At 33.7% G+C, this 23415-nt stretch overlaps 2 protein-coding genes and 1 long non-coding RNA gene across 12 annotated transcripts in view; all 3 read left to right on the forward strand.

The window, feature by feature from the left end:
- Nucleotides 1-8917, forward strand: part of LOC124440684 (eukaryotic translation initiation factor 2 subunit 1-like) — a 111041-nt gene extending 102124 nt beyond the window's left edge. For all 7 annotated transcript variants that reach the window (XR_006946732.1, XR_006946744.1, XR_006946734.1 and 4 more), the window contains one exon: nucleotides 8615-8917. Coding sequence is in view for 2 of the 7 variants with exons in the window: in XM_046991142.1 (XP_046847098.1) it covers nucleotides 8615-8746 (132 nt within the window). In the remaining 5 variants the exon portion in view is untranslated. The remainder of the gene's footprint in view (nucleotides 1-8614) is intronic.
- LOC124441201 lies at nucleotides 2606-3571 on the forward strand. Its single transcript, XR_006946909.1, has 2 exons — nucleotides 2606-3089; nucleotides 3217-3571. It is a non-coding gene; the product is annotated as an uncharacterized LOC124441201 (long non-coding RNA).
- Nucleotides 8918-14440: 5523 nt separating the features above from the next.
- LOC124440855 (eukaryotic translation initiation factor 2 subunit 1-like) overlaps nucleotides 14441-23415 on the forward strand; it is a 72902-nt gene continuing 63927 nt past the window's right edge. For all 4 annotated transcript variants that reach the window (XR_006946795.1, XR_006946786.1, XR_006946792.1 and 1 more), the window contains exons 1-2: nucleotides 14441-14956; nucleotides 16729-16872. Coding sequence is in view for 1 of the 4 variants with exons in the window: in XM_046991295.1 (XP_046847251.1) it covers nucleotides 16762-16872 (111 nt within the window). In the remaining 3 variants the exon portion in view is untranslated. The remainder of the gene's footprint in view (nucleotides 14957-16728; nucleotides 16873-23415) is intronic.

The following is a 23415-nucleotide window of genomic DNA, read 5'->3' on the forward strand; positions in this document are numbered from 1 at the left end:
TTTTCGACTTTATTTCAAAGTCATCCTCAGACAGAATGATATTTAAAACCATACATACACATATATATTTACAACGCATGAAATAAGTAAACGGGTAAGCAATAGAAATTAAATAGTGTGATATTTACAAAGATCACAATATTTAGCTCTTCCAACTCTTTGTTCACCCTGTTGCAAATTATCACGCTCCTTACAGCCTACATATATATATGCATACCAATACAATGCACATATTTATTTATGTATAATTGATACAAACATAATGAACAATCTATATAAGGCTATTTTCCTTATACGGTCATCAAATTCGACGACGAAACAATATTTTACGTATTGAATAATTCCAACTCTCTTGAGGGCTTTTACTTATTTATTGTCTACTTGTAATAACACATTAAATGTACTCTTGTCCACCATGCGGTTGAAACACTGATTCTGTGCTGTGGGCGTCTTCATCACTTGGTAATTTGAAATTGCCGTGTGTTCGCCATGCTATGCATGGATAAATATGATGTAATATCTTTAATCTTATTGGTGGAAAACCTCCAAAAACCCTCCAGAAGTGTCATATAAACAGTGTCAGCCTGAAAACCGTGAAACAGTGAAACCGTGAAACAGTGAAACAGTGACAGACGTGTCTGCAAAGAACCATAGTGGAAAAGTAAAAGCGTGTATTTCTTGTATATTTCTTTACGTGGTTAACTTGGCTTTAAAGAAAAGGTAGATATGACTTATATCTATTTTATTTTACACTTGGTAATAAAATAATTTGCTATACTTACGATTCGAACCATACATTTCAACATTTGATCGCACCATTTCAACAACGCTTCGTCAAATGATAGTATTAAACAAGTTTCATCCATTTGGGCATTTTTCCTGCTGGATCGTTTTTCCGATCATTTTAAACTAATTTTTTGATATCAAAAATATCCTGCAGTATATTTTAGCAAAATCATAAACATGATAATTGTTGTAACTCCGAGGAAACCCGCAATTAGAGCAAAGCCCGCGTTGTTTATTTGTCTGTTTTTCGCTTTTGGAAAAAATATTCGCAATTTTAATTTATTATTATACTGCGTGAAATAAAATAATTGCTTATGATTTTCAATTTTTCTACATGGAGGATCCAGAGTACGTCAAAATAAATTACTGCATATTTTGGCGTATATTTACATTCTAAACATCTCAGAGTCAAGCCATTGGCAAAATTATATTCTTTAGAAATTAAAAACAATGGTGCTTTTCTGAAAGTAATTTGAATTTAATATTGAGGGCTATAATTTATTTTGAAAACTGGATTCGCCACTGATTCCAGACGCAAAGATATACTTCGCAAATTTCAGAACAATACCATTGATAATTTTTCTAGAATTGTATAGTTTCACCGTCTGAGAGTGGTGAAATTTGAAATTCGTAATAAGTTGGCTATTTTGTAGAATAGTCCAGATTATGCCTCTTTCCTATTATCTCTCCTCTCTTCTAATTATCTTTAGATCGTCATTTACAAAAGATGAACAACGACGGTGAAAATACCTGTGCTAAAAAGAAAACAACGTAAAGAAAATCATTACAATGGGTTAGAAGATGGCAACGAAAGATACGACAATGCATTACAAAATGAAAGCATGGAAGATGGTGGAAATACTCAACCAATTCTAAATTTACCCATTCAAGAAACGCTTCCTGAACAATTTTGTTTGACCTGCAAGACTTGACAAGAGGAGATGGATGTGCGATGGAAATGCTGAACGAAGATTTGGTTTTAAATGTTCCATCAACGTTAGAAAAACTTTAAAGATTTGTCAACTTCAACGTAAAATGATTTATACTAAGAGAAATAAATCATGTACATTTTTATGATAAATAGGTTTGTGTAAAACGCAAGAACTCAAGAAAATATTTTGTTTTAACCATTCAATAATGGAAGAAAGGCATACTTTAATCTTATGTACTAATGAACAATTTAAAATAATTTGTATGTTTTCTAAATCTCTTTCTTAATAATATTTATTTTATTAATGTAATTATTAATCTTTATTGAATGATAATTTTTAGTGCTGTCATTTCATGCGTTATAATGCATAAACCACTGATATAAACTCATGCATTCCTACATAATTGTTTCCAAAGAAATTATTTATGATGCTAGTTTGCGTCGTGAGACATTGTCTTCACGATGAAATCGACTGAGTGAAATTTTTTAATTTTAGCAAACCATCCTCACCACCAATTATGTATTTTTCCATTGCCAAGTTTACAAATTTTTTATTATTTACTGCCAGTTGTAGATTCGATAAAAAACAGAATGTTTTGAAATACTCTTTGTAAGGGCTCTTATAGTGATTTCTATTTTATTTTTTCCTATCACAAGTTTCCAATTATTGTGATGACGACGAATAGCTTTTGTTTTGTGAATTAGTTTAGACCAGTTTAGCCTTCTCCACTTATTTCAAATGAAAGCGTTTAAAGGATTTCCCCTTGGCTGTTAAAATCTGGGAAGAAAAACACGTGACCTAAGTCTCTAATATGTATTGAATATTTATATATAGTCAATAGCGCGGTAAATTTATAGTCTTTGTTATTGTGAATTGTGAAGATGAGATTCAGTGTTTATTTGTTGCTTTGAATTGTATTCAGAGCTACAAAATTTCGACAATGACTTCAAGAAAGCTTTGCAACAATGGATTAAAACACGCAAAGCAACATATGATATTATTTTTCATTTTATTCGGCGTACTTTGTGGATTTTTACTTGGTTCTTTATTACATGGCAATGTTCAGTCGTCCATAGATCCAACACCGAAGGAATTTGCAATGTACGTTTCGTTTCTTAGTGAGATTTGGGTGAAAGCTTTCAGTCTTTTGGTTCTTCGTTCGATCGTATCCAGCTTGCTTTTGGCAGTCGCTGAATTGGAGTCAAAACAAAGCGGAAAATTGTGAAGAAGAACATTGCTGTATTGTCTTATGACTACAATGTTTGGGAGTAGTTTGTTTATTTGCATTTAACCTGGAAATGTTAACGTGAAAGAACAAGAACCAAACGAAGAAAACCTTGAACCAATACCTTCTGTGCTTGACGTAATTTGGTTTGTGCAAAATATTGATAAATTTACTGAGTTTGCGCCCTGCTTTTGCTTTAACTGCGAAAATTTTCAAATACGTAGAAGTTATATTTCTATCAGTTAACGACAATGCTTTTTATTTTTTTTGAAGGCAACTTTATTTATTGTAACGTAAATGCTACGTTCGCAAAACTGTGCAACTGTACGAGATTTTTGAGCGCATACGGTAATCGCGTTATCGAAATATTCACTTGATTATTAATCTTCTATTTGTGACAAACTTGCCTTAAGTACTAGAGGTGGCTATGACTTTTTATACATTATTATATTCATATTTGACACTTTTTTTACTATGCCATACGAACCACATCTACCAAAGTGATAAACACCACAAGATCGTAATGCTATGTTGTAGAATATCCGTCCACTCACTATCTACTTATATAATATACCTTGTTCTTTATACTTTGTTCTTTATTTTCACCATTAAATGACACTAAATGATACTGGATAAATAATAATTGAGAAATAAACGATATTTTAGTTTAGTGATAAACACCACAAGATCGTAATGCTATGTTATAGAATACCCGTCCGTCCTCACTATCTACTTAAAATATGCCTTGTTCTTTATACTTTGTTCTTTATTTTGACCATTAAATGACACTAAATGATACTTGATAAATAATAATTGAGAACTAAACGATATTTTAGTTTAGTGATAAACACCACAAGATCGTAATGCTATGTTATAGAATACCCGTCCAATCACTATCTACTTATATAATATGCCTCGTTCTTTATACTTAGTTCTTTATTTTGACCATTAAATGACACTAAATGATACTTGATAAATAATAATTGAGAACTAAACGATATTTTAGTTTAGTGATAAACACCACAAGATCGTAATGCTATGTTATAGAATACCCGTCCATTCACTATCTACTTATATAATGTGCCTTGTTCTTTATACTTTGTTCTTTATTTTGACCATTAAATGACACTAAATGATACTTGATAAATAATAATTGAGAACTAAACGATATTTTAGTTTAGTGATAAACCACAAGATCGTAATGCTATGTTATAGAATACCCGTCAATCACTATCTACTTATATAATATGCCTCGTTCTTTATACTTAGTTCTTTATTTTGACCATTAAATGACACTAAATGATACTTGATAAATAATAATTGAGAACTAAACGATATTTTAGTTTAACTTAAGCCGTAAGGGTGCCTTTAAAAAGGGACGGGTCTTCTATAATTGTTCGAGATTTTAAATGGATAAGTTAATCTGAAACACAACCTTTACAACAATGATCTTGAAATATAAAAATTACAATAAGCCTTCCACACTCTACTCATCACACACTCAATTTCTCATCTCTTTGAGACAGTGAGTGGAAGGTTTATTGAAATTTTTGAATTTCAAAGTCATTGTTCTGTAAACTATGTTTCAGATTAACATATCCATTCAAATCGTTTTATTTCACAGCTTTTAACCTTTTAATAACGAGATCATTGTTAAGTGATTATTGCTGTCATCAGATTGTTTCATTCCTAAATAGTTGATCTCTAAACAAGTTAATTATGACGGCCAATTTTTATAACATTGACCGCAAGACGTAAAACTGGCCGTTTGATTGTAAATCATGATTTTAATCTTCCGTACCATAATATTTCGCATTTAGGCTCTGGTCGACTGCTCACTGCGAAATTTAACTGTGAAGTGTTAAGTAAAGAAAAGGTTGCTGAATGCTATGTAGCTGATCTTCAAAGTATGTAAAATGTCTTTTTGCCTATAGAAAATTTTACTATGTTAAATTTTAGCGACGAAGTTCACTTTCCATGTCTGTGAATATCAACCATATTTATAGCACACTAACTTGTAAGAACGTATTCTTTGGAGACAATGATTATCTCGTTATTATATTCCTGGGAAACACGTTTTATTGAGCTGGTGGCTCATGACATGCATTCTAATTTCTAAAGCGAAGTTCAATATTTATAATTTCTTCACAAACAATGACACGATAAATCATAGTTCAATGAAAAGAAAATTGTCAGCTCGTCAGTTCTTTCAAACAACGACGATTTTAAGATAATCCGATGTTTTCCGAATATTTCTGAGATTTTTCAAAAATTTCATTGTTTTTCCGAAATGTCCGAATTAATCCGTTAACTTCCGATCTTAAAATTAGATGAATATGACTTTTGCCATCTTGTGAACTTTTGACGCAAGCGAGCATGAATATTTTGAAATTTCGAAACTTTGAGTTTATTTTCTTTGTCTTTCTCTGTTTATTGTAAATAAACCGTTATCCACTCTGTGGCATTTCGTTGTTCATGTTTTATGACAACAATTTTTGCCGCCATTTTGAGGAGTATTTTAGTTATTTGTGTTAAACTTGGAAATGTTAACGTAAAAAAACTGAACCAAACGAAGAAAAAGTAGAAGCAATACATTCATTCTGTGCTTGATCTCATAAGGTTTGTGTCAAGTATGAATAAATATGTTCAAACGTTTATTTTCTGTATGTTCTTGTATGTATGTTTAGGAAATTTTGTTTGTAAAATTAAAGTTAAGATTGTACAGAGCACAGCGATTATTTACGAATAAATTGTCTTTTCTTTAAGATAAATCGTATTTCACCACGTACCTATGTTGTCAAAACGACAACAATGAATTGAGAAGAAGGTTTAAAAGCTTTGGAAACTCAATCAAAACCATTAAAGAAGTCATTATGAACAAGAAAGGTACAATTGTTCTAAGTATAAAGTACCATCCCTCAAACTTTCTGTTATCAATTTCTCTATCATTTTATTCCAAGTGCATATTATGTCCTTAACATCTTGTTATCATCTTTATACCATCTTTGTACTACCACCATGTGATCCTCATATCATACCATATAATCCTCAAACCATCACCACATCATCTTTGTACTACCACCATGTGATCCTATAGCATACCATATAATCCTCAAACCATCACCACATCATCTTTGTACTACCACCATGTGAACTTCATATCATACCATATCATCCTCAAACCATCACCACATCATCTTTGTACTACCACCATGTGATCCTCATAGCATACCAAATAATCCTCAAACCATCACCACATCATCTTTGTACTACCACCATGTGAACTTCATATCATACCATATCATCCTCAAATCATCACCATCATCTTTGTACTACCACCATGTGAACCTATATCATACCATATCATCCTCAAACCATCACCACATCATCTTTGTACTACCACCATGTGATCTCATAGCATACCAAATAATCCTCAAACCATCACCACATCATCTTTGTACTACCACCATGTGATCCTCATATCATACCATATCATCCTCAAACCATCACCACATCATCTTTGTACTACCACCATGTGATCCTCATATCATACCATAATCCTCAAACCATCACCACATCATCTTTGTACTACCACCATGTGATCCTCATAGCATACCAAATAATCCTCAAACCATCACCACATCATCTTTGTACTACCACCATGTGATCCTCATATCATACCATATAATCCTCAAACCATCACCACATCATCTTTGTACTACCACCATGTGATCCTCATAGCATACCATATAATCCTCAAACCATCACCACATCATCTTTGTACTACCACCATGTGAATCCTATATCATACCATATCATCCTCAAACCATCACCACATCATCTTTGTACTACCACCATGTGATCCTCATAGCATACCATATCATCCTCAAATCATCACCACATCATCTTTGTACTACCACCATGTGATCCTCATAGCATACCATATCATCCTTAAACCATCACTACATCATCTTTTGTACTACCACCATGTGATCCTCATGCATACCATATCATCCTCAAACCATCACCACATCATCTTTGTACTACCACCATGTGATCCTCATAGCATACCATCATCCTTAAACCATCACCACATCATCTTTGTACTACCACCATGTGATCCTCATATCATACCATATCATCCTCAAACCATCACCACATCATCTTTGTACTACCACCATGTGATCCTCATATCATACCAAATAATCCTCAAACCATCACCACATCATCTTTGTACTACCACCATGTGAACTTCATATCACCAAATAATCCTCAAACCATCACCACATCATCTTTGTACTACCACCATGTGAACTTCATATCATACCATATCATCCTCAAATCATCACGCATCATCTTTGTACTACCACCATGTGAACCTCATATCATACCATATCATCCTCAAACCATCACCACATCATCTTTGTACTACCACCATGTGATCCTCTAGCATACCATATCATCCTAAACCATCACTACATCATCTTTGTACTACCACCATGTGATCCTCATAGCATACCATATCATCCTCAAACCATCACCACATCATCTTTGTACTACCACCATGTGATCCTCATAGCATACCATATCATCCTTAAACCATCACCACATCATCTTTGTACTACCACCATGTGATCCTCATATCATACCATATCATCCTCAAACCATCACCACATCATCTTTGTACTACCACCATGTGATCCTCATATCATACCAAATAATCCTCAAACCATCACCACATCATCTTTGTACTACCACCATGTGATCCTCATATCATACCATATCATCCTCAAACCATCACCACATCATCTTTGTACTACCACCATGTGATCCTCATATCATACCAAATAATCCTCAAACCATCACCACATCATCTTTGTACTACCACCATGTGATCCTCATAGCATACCATATAATCCTCAAACCATCACCACATCATCTTTGTACTACCACCATGTGATCCTCATAGCATACCAAATAATCCTCAAACCATCACCACATCATCTTTGTACTACCACCATGTGATCCTCATATCATACCATATCATCCTCAAACCATCACCACATCATCTTTGTACTACCACCATGTGATCCTCATATCATACCATATCATCCTCAAACCATCACCACATTATCTTTGTACTACCACCATGTGATCCTCATAGCATACATTATAATCTTCAAACCATCACCACATTCTCTTTGTACTACCACCATGTGATCCTCATATCATACCAAATAATCCTCAAACCATCACCACATCATCTTTGTACTACCACCATGTGATCCTCATATCATACCATATCATCCTAGTACCATCACTATATACCATCCTCATGCAATCACTGTATTATCCACGTACCTTCCCATACCATCCTTGCAAGTCATTGTGTGATTTGCACATTACAAGTTGATTGTTTATCCAAACCTTCACTTTACCCACAGATTTTTAACCTTGATCATTACTGACCAAGATCTTAGCAATCTACTTTTGTGTTTATTTTGTCAATTCTTCTCATTATGTCAGATACATGCCAATCAAGATTAGAGGTTGAAATGTACTTGTAAATCCTATTGCCATGCCTTTGAATTCGTACAAGAAATTTGTTGATTTCAAATGATAAAGTTAAGCTATAAATTTCTACCATTGATTATCATTGTTATCTGTTTAGCCAAAGGTTGTCACAGATATGGATGAAGCAGACTTTGCAAAGGAACTGGAAAACTTGAACATCAAAATGCAGAAGTTGATGGTGATGATGATAATGCTGATGATGATGAAGAAGAAGATGAAGCATAATTGATTGTGGTTTGTTTTAGAACATTTTAAAAGACACATACTGTGTTTTATTTTTATCTTACATGACCCTGCAGTTGACTTGAACTGCATTTAGTTAAACTTCAATTATACTCAAACCCAACACAGATATCAATCTTTCATGTTACTATGAGAAATAAATGTTTCATGGTCAGTATTTCGAGAGAAAATTTATTTAAAATCCATTATGGTTAAAATACAGCCTCAAATATTTAACTTGAGATGAATTGGACCTTCGCGAAACTATTGTAAATGTGCAGTCGTTGAAGTGAAAGTTAAATTTCATTTTAACTTAATCTCGACGTTCACCTTTGACGTTTATCAGAACTTATACAGTCAGTGAAGTTCGTTGAAAATTTCTATTGCTACTTTCTAACTTTATATATCATCAAATGAAACTGAGAATATTTGAAATTTGAAACACGGAAGGGTATTAAGATGTTGGCGAAAAAAACAAGTAAACACAACTTTAATATATATGGTCGATCAAAAATGCACATTACCGTGTTGTTGCGAATTTTTTCAATAATTTGCATAAATTTTTCTTTGTGTCTTTTGTGTCAACAGTAAAAAATATACAGCTTTAAAAATTATTATGTCGACGTCTACAAAAGTGCCAATGTTTCTCAAATTCATCGCATTTTGTTCTTTCGACACAAATGTAAGCAATAGTTTGAAGGAAATCACTTTCGTTTTGTGAACGGAATCGTCGGAATGAGGAAGTTGTAAATTTTATTATAACTGTTCAATCACGTTAGTTCGATTTCGATTTTAAGTAAATAAAATAATAATGAACTTAAATTAAATTACATAAACTCTTTTCAGAATCATTCAACTTTTTAAACTTTCAAACATCGAATTTTTCATGCGCAATTTTTTGCATCATGCAGAGATCAGTGACTTCCATTGAGTTCTATAAGACCTATCTGCGTCTATATTGAGTCTTATAGAACTCAATCGAGGCCCTTCCCTCCAGGTCTTATAGAACTCAATGATTCTGATTGGTTAGCCGGATGACGTATAACACGACGGACCGAGTTTACGCGGAATATATAATCGTGACAGCTACACAGAACCAGTGAACTCGACATTTGAATAACTGGAATGATAACCGAAGCCAAAAATTGAAGCCAAAAAAATATTTGTCGTCATCATTCATCATCACACGTCAGGCTCTAGTCTCTCGCGTGTTCATTTTATTTTTTTTTAATCATTTGTCCCTTGGTAATGGTTGCGTTCGGATCTTGATCAGAGCGTAAAAATAACGAAATTTTTGGAATGAAAAGGTTCACGGAAAGTGAATCAAAGTGATAAATCGAGAAGCAAGATGAGGTGAACTTAGTCGATCTGCTCTTACGCTGCGGTTTTCCTTTAAAACATATCAAAGTCTTTAAGGATATTCAATTATTGATATCGCGATGACAACCATTTAGTATTCAAGTTTCAAGCACTATCAAAATCGATGAAAAATACAATCGCTCTGTAAAAAGTAAAAATGCGAGTTATAGACTCAATATTTTTTATAAAACTGGATATTCAAGTTTCTTTTTTATTCGGAAAAACAGATCTTTAAATCCACTTAAATGACAAAAAAGACAAACACTGTCTGACACCGTTTGAAAGTTTACCTTCCGACGAAAGAAAAATTTATGCTTGAATATTTTCTCGTTATATTTTCTATTGTATTGTGTTTTTAGCAAACAGTGTAATTTTCAGTTGGCTTTTCCTCGTAACAAGTTGTAAGTTACAACGAACTCACTGTAGTAAAGTTTCAGCTGTAAAAAATAACCTTTTGCGAGGAGTTGGCCTAGTGTGTTTTTGGTAGTGATGTTGTTTATATGTTTTTGCTTTTGTAATTTGTATTCAAATTTATATTGGCCGTGTATGTTTGGCACTCAGGGGAATGAAACTAACGTACAAACCGCGTGAATATTTGACTTTGAAGGACTGGAACCTGACGTACAAACCGCGCAAGAGACTAGGACTTTGGCTTCAATTTTATATCTATAAAATGTATTGTCGTTATCATTCCAGACATATATATATATGGAGTTCACTGCACAGAACACTCGGTCTTCGCTCAAGTGTATGATACACTCAACGAATTAAAAAAATTTTCAATTTCTATTTTTTCCTATTTTCGGTTAACTTGATTTCCCGACAGCAGGTAAGTCTGACTTTTTTATTACATTTAGAACATTATGTTAAGAGACCACATTATGTCATACGTAAACGTTTTACTCGAGCTAAATTTTTGTCCTCATTTAGCTAAAGCTATGATATAAGTTTTGATTTATTATTAAATTTAGTGAATTTGTACAAAGTTGCGGGATTTGATTTTCATTGCGTAGTACTAACTAGTTTTGGCTTTTCTGACTAAAATCTAACGTTACTTTCAGATCTTACCTCCTGTGGCGTGCGTCAAGTCAATCTATTGTTTGAAGAGGAGAAGCAAAAGTTCTGACCGTATTTAGAAATCCATTGTTTTCAGTGAGTGAAACTAACAAAAATTTTACATACATTTTTGCGCTATCGTGCTAGAAATACTTCGGATGTCTCCAAGGTTAAAATCAAATTTTAAAGAGTATCGATTAACTTTTAAATTCTTGCATGGAAAAGTTCCGTGAATAAAGACTTTTTATCTTTATTTTATACCAGCATAGACATGGGTTGCAAGCTTTGCAAGATATTCTACAAGAGAAAGTTGGAACATGGGGAACATGAAGTAAGCAATGGTGAACAAAATGTACACCATAATCTTGGTGAAGTGACGTCAGGAATAGAAAAGAGTGGAAGACGTCATCCCGTACAAGAGACTCTTATTGAGGAATTTGATTTTTTACCTCATGTCTTGGATTTGATAAGAGAACATGGATATACGATGGAAGCCAGGGATGATTTTGTAGTGAATGTTCAGTCAACACAAGAAGAAGTTTAAATCAGAATGTATTAGTTGCCAACTTTCAGGTCCGTTTTTCAAACGTCGCATTTTACATGAGCCGAATGCATTTAAAACAAAAGAGAACGAGGAATTTCGTCTCAATTTTTTGTTTTGAATGCATTCGGCACATGTAAAATGTGCCTTGTGAAACGGGCCTTAGTATAGAAATAAGCATTCATTATATATTACCGTAAAATAACCATTCACTATATAATAGTGTAAGCACTTGAAAACGCATCTTGTTTCAAAATGGAAACTTTCAAGGACATATTTGTTTACATTTTGTGTAGCTAATTGATAATTAATAACTTTCTTTAAACTTTTGTATGTAAATATATATTTATTTTTATATATATTATTATTAACTTTGAATGGAATGATAATTTTTGATGTAATCAGTTTTAACAGTGGTTTTAACATCAAACCGTTCATCGTTTTCTCTCGAAGTGTTCCTTGTAGACTAAAGCAGTTGATTTCAAAACAAGCCAAATAATAATGGTAAATTCTGGTTATTTAAAATCAACGAGAAGATATTGTAAACTGCTACACAAATGCAAAATGATTTGATAAATTGTTTAATGTATTTTCCTCGTGTTGAGTGGGACTTATTCAAGCTCTTGACCAATCACCGCACCGCATTGTGTTTATTTTATAACCTTGATGACGCCCGAAGCAGCACAACCTGATTGGCTGAAATGCAGTGTAAGGCAATCATTTTTTGAGTAATGGTAAATGTGATATAGTTTTATATTTATTCTGTCCTTTCATCTTTGCTGCCCTGGCATACTTCTGTAGCGTGGAAATTTTCCAACGTAAGTTATAATGTATCATGTACTATTTTCATGAAAGCATTTTACACTTCTGTTTCAAGCATTTTGATTCTTGTAAGTAAACGTTCAAAGACGAGTTTATTTGAGAGCACGCGGTTTTTGTGAGCACTTTAAATATCGATTTGTGTCATATGTTTGAGTGTGACTTCATGTTTTCTTTATCCGTTTTTCTTCCTGGCTTTTAGGATGAATAATTATCCAATCATTGGGAAACGTGAACGTTTTACAAACCATCCTGAGATAAACAATCTCTTTGACTCGGAACTCACCCCAGAAGATGTTCTGTGCTCAGTGCTTGGTTTGAAAGATGAGTTTGCTTGCAGGCTTCTCGAACTAACTCCTTACATGAGAAAACACAAAAGTGAAAAGGTACATTTGCTAAGATTTTTAAAGGAGTTTAAGGAAGACAACTTAAAAATCTCAGAGATGGTGAAAAGGTTGCTAAAATCTTGTGCAAGAATGGTTTTACAAAGCATCGATCTGAATTTATTGCTAATTGGATAACCAACATGGCAGATCCAAATCACAAACCAATTTTCTCCTGGGTGAAAACTTACATTGAAAATCATTTTAAGTATGATATCTTGTTAAATGATCAAGTTTGATTTTCCTTTCAAAATGATAATCAAAATGAATGGTTTACTGTGAATATCCCACGTTTAGATGAAGAGGGAAGACATAGTCATCCTATAAATATGATCAATGTTGAATTGCAAGAAGATGCTCTACACCATGTTGGATCAATAGTTGCTGAACTAAATGAAAATAATCCTGAGACAGAAGTATATTTCCATTGTACTGATCCAGAAAGTGCTGTGGATATTCTGGAAATTGGAATTCATCTGGGTTTTGGTCGAAGAAATCAGACTTCTCTGATGGAGCAGGTTTCTACATGGTAAATAATGCAAAGTTCTCATTAGAGCAATATGGATTGAGCAGTACACATCCAGCTATTATCATGTTTGATGTGAGTCCTCAAAACTGAGCAAGTTCAAAGGAATTGATTTATCCAGTGCTGAAAAAGACAAAGATTGGAAATTGATTGTTGAGTATTTTCGCTCAAGTAGCCATGGTATTGGTAATTTACCCAAGAATTTGTTCTCACACATAAGACAATGTGATTACATCCGAGGGCCTGTTTCCCTAAATGGTTCTATTGAAAATAACACATTATCTCAAGGTGTTGAACAAATTTGCATAAAAGAACGAGAATTGGCCAAGCTAATTGGGCATCCATCATTAATCTTAGGCGTTATTTTTCTTAAAGCTCATGAACTGATCCAAAAGGGAAATGAGCTTGGCAGTAAAGATGACGACCATGACATGGCAGAATTGAAGATTGAGCCAATAATAATTGACAAAATCTAAACATGCATTATAGTAATAAACATTTGAAAGTTGATTTTGTAAGTTGTTGTAAATTTCAGGAACCTTTAATCTTATAACCGACAGGTGTTATACCCAAGAACAGTTGGTATAACATATTTTATTGTATACTTATATGTATAACCAACAGTAGATCATTGTAAACTATGATTATCTTTTTACTATTTATACCTGAACATTGTGACATACTTAAGTTAGGAAACGAACTATTTACTGCTTGTTGTAGATTAGATAATTTGATTTGGCTTTTGTGTGATGTCATGATAAATATCAAAAAAATTGGAATTTTTGTTCTTTAGTATTCATTCTGTTAGGATTGCACTTACAGCTTGTTGATGATGCCTTTAGAGTGCTGAGTTTTCTTGCTTAACAAATTTGCAAAACAACACTGGTTTGCTCTTTGTACAACTACATAAATCACAAATGTTTCTAATATTAAAGGCAAATCAGCAATATGCTTCTGCATAACACGTGATTTAATCCTCTAAGTATTGAATATTTATATATAGTCAATGGCGCTGTATATTAATGGCTTTGTTATTGTGAAATTGAGATTCAGTGTTTATTTGTTGCTTTGAATTGCATTCAGAGCTACAAAATTTCGACAATGACTTCAAGAAAGCGTTGCTACAATGGATTAAAACACGCAAAACAACATATGATATTATTTTTCATTTTATTCGGCGTACTTTGTGGATTTTTACTCGGTTCTTTATTGCATGGCAATGTTCAGTCGTCCATAGATCCAACACCGAAGGAATATGCAATGTAGATGTCGTTTCTTGGTGAGATTTGGGTGAGAGCATTAAGACTTTTGGTCCTTCCTTTGATTGTATCCAGCCTGCTTTTCGCAGTCGCTGAATTGGAGTCAAAACAGAGCGGAAAATTGGGAAGAAGAACATTGCTGTATTGTCTTATGACTACAATGTTTGGGGAGTAATTTGTTTATTTGCATTTAACCTGGAAATGTTAACGTGAAAGAACCAGAACCGAACGAAGAAAAAGTTGAACCGATACCTTCTGTGCTTCATCTTACAAGGTTTGTGCAAAATATTCATAAATTTACTGAGTTTGCGCCCTGCTTTTGCGTTCACTGCAAAAATTTTCTTATACATATAACTTTTATTTCTATTATTTAACGACAATGCTTTTACTTTTTCAATATGAACATAATAGCTCAACATAAGACATTTAAAAAAGCCATCATAATTATAAAATAAAGAAAGATTAAAGGTTTTTTTAATAATTAGGTTTCTTCTTTAACTTAAGACATCTTCAGATTATTTGAGATAAATTATATACATGAGGTTTTAAATACAAGCATATATTACAGGGTGTTAAATTACATGTGAGGGGAGTAGGAAGTTTAGATGAAGGAATGAAGTGAGAATGGCAGTATATTAAAGAAGGTGAAGGGGGATTGAGTTGCCTTGGGTGTTAAGAGAGGGTTTAAGTTTGGATATAAGAAAGCTTTCATGAATCATAAGGTCATAATTGTCGGCTTTTTTACTTTACTAAAGGAAACCTTTTTTTATTAGAATGTAAATGCTTCATTTGCAAAACTGTGCAAGTGTGGAGATTTCCAAGTGCGTAGATAACACATTCACCTTCACTATTTTGAAACAATAATAAATACATTTACGATATTAGTTGTAAATACATTTTATTATGACATATGAACCATACCAAAGAGAGCAAAGGTAATGCTACAAGATCATAATAAGAACATCGAGATTTTAAATGGATAAGTTAATCTGAAACACAACCTTTACAACAATGACATTGAAATATAAAAATTGCAATAAACCTTCCACACTCTACTCATCACACACTCAATTTCTCATCTCTTTGAGACAGTGAGTGGAAGGTTTATTGAAATTTTTGCATTTCAAAGTCAATAAGATCTTTACTCCTTTTGAATTTTAAAACTCATTTAATATAAACGACAAGTTTTTTGAAAATAGACATAATAAATAATACAAGGTTTATATAAAAGTAATATGATCCATAAATTACAACAATAAAAGGAAATAAGATAAATTAATGGGGAGCATCCAAGCGTATTATAAACTAAATATTGTATTGAATTTAAAAACTTGAACATTGAGGTCAGGGTTAGTTTTGTTAATGTGGAGTGTTTCTTTGATTTTAAAGGACAATGAGGTGTCGGCAGTGTCAATGATTTTGAAGCAAGAGGGGAATAGTTGGTTTTACATGAGTGAGATATAAGAAGGTGTCGGTAGATATGAGATTTAAAAACTTGATGTTCAAGTTTTTAAATTCAATACAATTAAATTCAATTCAGTCAGCCAAGCTTTTTTGAAACCATTATGAATCAAAATTAATATCATTTGACGTCTTACATGAACTGTTCTTAACCAATAGAGCTATACCTCATATTCATCATGTCATTTTAACTTTTAAATATGTTTATGTCAAGATTTCAATTGTAGAATGATTATTATATATACTACTGAACATTGTGTACAACAAGACAACTGTCAATAAATGATTTGTCAAGAAAAACGAACCTTAAGAACCAAGAAAAGCACGAAGCTTTGTCTTACACCACTGTATATGACAGATCATTCTCATTGAAATGCATCAAACTGCAATATTGCTACATAAACACAACGAGGATGGACATTTTGATGTTCACGAAAACAAAATTTAATTATTTTTAAATGTTCCAAATGTGCACAGCAATGTAATTATATCTTACAGTAGCTGTGCCAGGCCTAAATAACATACAATGATGAATAATCTTTTGAAAATTTCACTGTTTGATTGTAAACTGTTTTCTTCTTTAAGATAAATCCCATTTCACCACCTACCTATGTTGTCATGACAACAACAATGAATCGAGAAGAAGGTTTGAAAGCTTTGGAAACATCTATCAAAGCCATTGAAGAAGTCATTATGAACAAGAAAGGAACATTTGTTTTACAACAAGCTGTAAGTGTTTGGTTTATATTTCTATGAAAAGTATATTGTATCACTAAAATGACATCCCCCTGGTGCCTCTACTGTCCTCATATCATCCTGTTACCATTTCCTTAAGTACTCCATGCTGTATTAAGACGGACATATTCAATCATTAGTTGTTTATTTGAAAATTACAATGACACCATCCCAATGCATTGAAGCACATTGAAGCAGATTTGCATATTGAAGAAAAGTTATGTGTCTCCAAAACAAAATAAAATAACAAAGCACATGTTCACACCATTTACACAATGACTGTCTCATGTTTGCTTTGTCTGACTGTGTAACTATTATCAGAAGGACATCACTTGAGTCCATTGGACATTTTGTACACCTGTATGATGTATCAAAGATTTGAAATCATACAACTGACGTATGTTTAATGAGCTGCTGTTTTTTGCAGCGTCAGAGAAAAGAATAAAACAAGCAGAGTTTGTCATGTTCTTATTCAAGTAGTACTTTATGTTTAACTTAGGAGCTAAACATGTTTCATACAAAATGTTTTATGGTTTTTGATTGTTTATATGAAATGATCTATTCCACGACCAACCCTTACCTCTTGTTTTCAGTGTGAGCGTAGGGAATGGTCGGGCATACAAACAAAATATTTTTACTCTATAGCGTTGCGTGAACTGACAATTTTTCGTAAAAGCTCAGAAGCGATATCTCTGACTCTTTGAGCTTCAGACGCAACGTTTGACTGTCCTTTACTGATTTCTATGTTCACACACAGTCCAAGAACACATTAAAACGATGAATAATTGGACAATATTTGAAATACACGTGCGAATAAAGTTGGGCACGACCAAAGGAAAATATTTGGCGATTGAGCATGCGTACGACGCAATGCAGCTTTATATATTATTAGTAATTTATGTTTTGGTCGTTCTCGCCTGATCAGAGCACAACCAAACTAGGGCTGACTATACCCATTTGAACAGGCCGTGAGGTTTTCCAGCCAATCAGCGCTTAGGAATATATAATTTGGTCGTGCTGGTCTGAGTAGAGGACGACCAAAAACGGGCGAACGCCCTTCCATTTGCTTTTAGGCAATAAATAGGGCAGATAAAGTAAATGGTTTGAACCCGGGAGTATCGTTATATGTTTGTAAATGATGATCGTCCAGGTTAATAAAGTCCTGAGAAGGACTGTTTTTGATGTTGTTGACTGACGTTTCGACAACCTTAGCGGTAGTCATCTTCAGAGTCAAATGAGGAGTAAACGTCAGGTTAGCCGTATTTGTTGTCTGGTTCTTACGTCATTGTATTGTGTGTACAGGAAATGTGCAGGAAATGTGTATTGTCATTGTGGATTAGTGTGAAGTGAAATATTTTATTTTTAGTTGTGATGTGTGATTTAGGTGTGACGTTTTTAGTTGTAGTGTGTGGGTGTCAATTGTGTATTGTCATTGTGAATTAGTTTGAAGTGTAATGTTTTAGTTGATCGTTTGTTTGTATTGTGAATAAGTCGTTTGTAAGGTGCCGGTAATTGCTGTGATCTGTTCAGGGGGGTTTGTTCAAATTGGTATACCAACTTTCTAATGTAAGCCGTTGTCTATAGTCAGTACTGTAAGTGATGCATTTTGCCGAGTCCCAGTCAATGTTGTGCTTTGTGATTCGGTGATGTTCGGCAATGTGATTAGTTTTGTCTTGTTTCTTAGTAGCTCGTTTGTGCTCAGTAAGTCTTATGTTTAAGTTCCTGCCAGTTTCCCCGATATAGGAGGCGTGGCAGTCGGAGCAGTTTATTTTGTAAACTGCACCTTGTCGTTCGTTGGGGTGTTCTTTGTCCTTTATGTTCGTTAGTACTTGTCGTAATGTTGTGATTGGTTTATGTGCGACACGTATGTTGTACGGTCGTAAGATACGTAGTCAGACGTACCTTTGATGTAAGGTATCGTTGCTGGTATACCTTACATCAAAGGTACGTCTCATTGACTAATTCACAATGACAATACACAATTGACACCCACACACTACAACTAAAACGTCACAGACAAAATTAGACAATATTTGAAATACTCGTGTGAATAAAGTTGGACACGACCAAAGGAAAATATTCGGCGATTGAGCATGCGTACGACTCAATGCAGCTTTATATATTATTAGTAATTTATGTTATTGTCGTTCTCGCCTGATCAGAGCACGACCAAACTAAGGCTGACTATACCCATTTTAAAAGGCCGTGAGGTTTTCCAGCCAATCAGCGCTTAGGAATATATAATTTGGTCGTGCTGGTCTGAGTAGAGGACGACCAAAAACGGGCGAACGCCCTTCCATTAGCTTTTAGTCAATAAATAGGGCAGATGTCGGGCAGAAACGTAATATAGTGAAAGTAATATGAAGTACATATCACAAAATACAAATGAAGCATAAGAAATCGATTTTGTTTTCGCTAATATCTGTCAACATTAAAAACAAGTAATAAAATTTTAGTGGGTAAATAAAACCTTAGTTTGAAAAATGTTTGGTCGTGCTCAGCACAACCATCCCGACCTCTAGCTTTGCCACTGTGTGGATGGTTTGCTGAAATTAAGAATTGTCACCCAGTGCTCGCATTTTCTTTGTGTATTATAACTTGTTTCTATACTTAAGTACATTATAAAGTAAATGGTTTGAACCTGGGAATGTCGTTACATGTTTGTAGATGCAGATCGTCCATGTTGTTAAGTCCTGAGAAGGACTGTTTTTGTTGTTGTTGACTGACTTTTCGACAACCTTAGAGGAAGTCATCTTCACAGTCAAATGTTTGTGGAAGTCAGAGTCAAAAGTCACTTCACTCTGAAGATGACTACCGCTAAGGTTGTCGAAACGTCAGTCAACAACAACAAAAACAGTCCTTCTCACGACTATACCAACCTGGACAATCTACATCTACAAACATTTAACGATATTATGTTGTTCTTCATCAGCTTGGAAGAGATTTGGACAGTACAGCATGTTCATGAGAGATCAAAGAATGCCCATGTGTCTCAAAAGGAAGATCATGGACACTGTCATACTACCAGCAATGACTTATGGAGCAGAGACGTGGGCACTTACCAACCATCAAAGAGAGAAACTGGCAATCACCCAAAGGAGCATGGAAAGATCAATGCTCGGTGTCACGAGGAGAGATAAGATCCGGAATGAAGACCTGAGAGCAAGAACAAAGGTGAAGGATGTCATCGAGAAAGTTAATGAAGCCAAAGGAAAGTGGGCAGGACATCTAGCCCGAATGAAAAACCATGAATGGGCAAAGAAAACATCTGAATGGACCCCGTGGGACAAGAAAAGAGGCAAGGGAAAACCAAAAAAGAGATGGAGAGATGACATCGAGCAGAGAGCGGACAGCGTGTGGATCCAGAGAGCCCAAGACCGTGAAGAGTGGAGAAAGATGTGGAGGCCATCCGCCAGCAGTGGCGTGACAGGCTGATGATGATGATGATGATGATGTTGTTCTTATACTTTAGTACATCACGATGGTTAGGCATAAAAAATAAAAAGCCTTTAAAAGCAATTTTATTGTGTGATAAGAAATTTTGAGCAAAAGATAATCATTGTCTACAATGATCCACCAGTGATCCTATCTATAAAAATGCAATGTTCCTGTCAAATTTTGTAGCAAGTCGTAAACAGGAAGCCGAAAATAAAATATTGTCACAGCGCAAACTATAGTCAACATACTTGTGTTCTTTTCACTGATTTGCACGCAGAAATTAGAAATACTTTTTGAGCAAACCTCATTGTTGGCTATGAAATAACACTATCATTATTAGCTTGTTTTGAAACAATTGTGTTGGAATGAGTTGATAATAGCACTGAAAAAAATAAAAGTCAATAACGACATAAATAAAAATACAGATCATTACGAAATAGATTTACAAAAACTTACAAATTTTTACCCATTTTTCATTAGTAGATAACATTAAAGTGTAGTTGTTTTTGAATGATTATTGAATGGTTAAAACAAAATATTTTCTTGAGTTTTACACAAATGTATTTATAATACAAAATTTACATAATCTGTTTCTTTCTATGAATACCACTTTACGTTGAAGTTGACGATGATTTAAAGTTTTTCTTGAGTTGATGGAACATTCAAAACAAGGTCTTCCTCCAACATTTCCATCGAAGATTCAAATTCTTCAGAAAAAGTCTCTTGAATGGGTAAATTTAGAATTGGTTGAGTATTTCCACCATCTTCCATACTTTCATTTTCCACTGCACTGTCGTATCTTTCGTTGCCATCTTCTAGCATATCACAATTATTATCTTTAACGTTATTCTCTTGTTCAACACAGAAATTTTTACCTTTGTCGTTCATCTTTTTGTAAAGGACGATCTAAAGATAATTACAATAGGAAAAGAGTCCTCATTTCGACTCTTCTACAAATGGAAATGCTGGTTTTACGCAAACGAATTACGTTAATGGTGAACGATTTACACGATGCTTATATCTGTAAAAAATATTTTCCGATTTTGCGCAAAAGAAATGAAACAAGAATGTAAGATTTAGGATAATTGTATTTTATTTCACATGGTCGTGCTAATAATAAATTAAAATCGTCACGATTTCTTGTTACATCACCTTAAGTAAATATGGTTTGGATCGTAAGCGTAGGAAAACATGTTTTTAAAAAGTGTTAAATAAATTACATTAGTAACAGCTACCTTTTCTTAAAAGCCAACTTCACGAATATTCACGAATTAAAATCCAGTCGAGTGTCCAGTTTAACGCGCTTGAAGACTTCAAACACCAATGAATGTTCAGTGATTTTATACATCTCTATATAAACAAATGAAACATTCTATCATGTGTTTCGTCATACACATTTGTAACCCAGAACGGAACTTCCGCACTTATTTCCATCAATATTGAGGATAATATTTATGGAACGGAATCCATCAATATTAATGAATATAGTCTCCCGTGTTTTATGATTACACACATTTGTGTGGACAAACCTTTGTTTTGTTTGGTGATTGTTTCAAACTTCGTGCCTAGAAACCATTACCACCTAACGTGCCTAGAAATATTACAAATATTAACAATATATATACCACCTAACGTGCCTAGATAAAAGATCTTTTTGGTTGAGTCTGTGTGTAATCACTATGTAGCAAAAAATGGTCACGTGATATAAAAGTATAACCATTACATCCGTATATATCCGTATCTTTAATATTGTCATGTTCTTGTTCTTGTTCTTGTTCTTGTTCATGTTCTTGTCCTTGTTCTTTGTCCTTTAATATTGTCATGTTCTTGTTCTTGTTCATGTTCTTGTCCTTGTTCTTTGTCCTTTAATATTGTCATGTTCTTGTTCTTGTTCTTTGTCCTTTAATATTGTCATGTTCTTGTTCTTGTCCTTAACTTAGGAGCTAAACATGTTTCATACAAAATGTTTTATGGTTTTTGATTGGTTATATGAAATGCTCTTTAATAGGTATTACATATAATTGGACAACTGTTTTTCTATTGTGTCTGTTGACATAAAATTGTCAGTTTTAACAGAAATAGGCCTTCATAGAGATCAGAAATGTAAAAATCTTAAAATGATTTAAACTTATTCAGGAAAGAGGTCATTATTATATTTTATTATCCTAACTAACGTTTTATTTGACTTGATGGGGTACTCTAGGAATCACGGCAAATCTTTGGCTCGTGGTCGATGGTAATTATCGGAATTAGCGGGAAAAACTACGTCAGAGGTCTGGTACCGACACAAAGACGCGATTCTTGTCATTTCATTCTGGATAGTACGCCGTCCATCGAAGCTCCTCAGTTCTTAGATAAATAAAAATTGTCAAATACCAGCTGTTATCCTTCTGTAAAAGTAAGTAAACATTCTTAGTTAACGTTAGAATGGAGTTTTGTAAATTTTGATGAATTCAGACAACAATATTCGTCGTCGTTTCCATAATGAAAGCGAAACCAATGAAAAATGTATTTGTAATTGCAACTATGTTCAACGCATTTGGGTATAATTGTGACAGTTTTCATCATAAAAAGAAAATTGCACTAGGCTGTCGTCAATAGCTTCAAATATCGATTTTTTGAACGGTTTTATGCGCCGTATCCTGGTATCAAAACGTAGACGACCTAACATCTATGTACTTATTAGGAACATGAAAATAATTCAACCAGTTATAACCAGGAGGCGTCAATTTCCTGAACACTTAACACTTTAAACATCGAAACATGTTTTATAATATTTAAGTCACGCTTAAGTGAGAATCGTGTGATAAGTTTTGAAGTATGTATTGGCTCTTTTGCCTTGCTTGTAACAAATCTATTGCGCACAAAGGCATATAAAGTTCCCTGAGTGAAAATAATTTGGTGTAAAATTATCGTGTTGAAACTTTCAAAGTCATTATTATGGATCAAAATTACTTGTAGCTTGTTTTTTAATACATTCTGAATTTTTTGAAAATAATTAATTCATTCTTTGGTATTTGGTTATAAATGATGTAGCCACAAAGCACAAGTGGTGCTTCATCACTTCCTCATAACTGTGGTGCATTGGAGCATGTTACA

Source organism: Xenia sp. Carnegie-2017, unplaced genomic scaffold (genome assembly GCF_021976095.1).
Source record: "Xenia sp. Carnegie-2017 unplaced genomic scaffold, XeniaSp_v1 HiC_scaffold_1, whole genome shotgun sequence".
NCBI lineage: Eukaryota > Metazoa > Cnidaria > Anthozoa > Malacalcyonacea > Xeniidae > Xenia > Xenia sp. Carnegie-2017.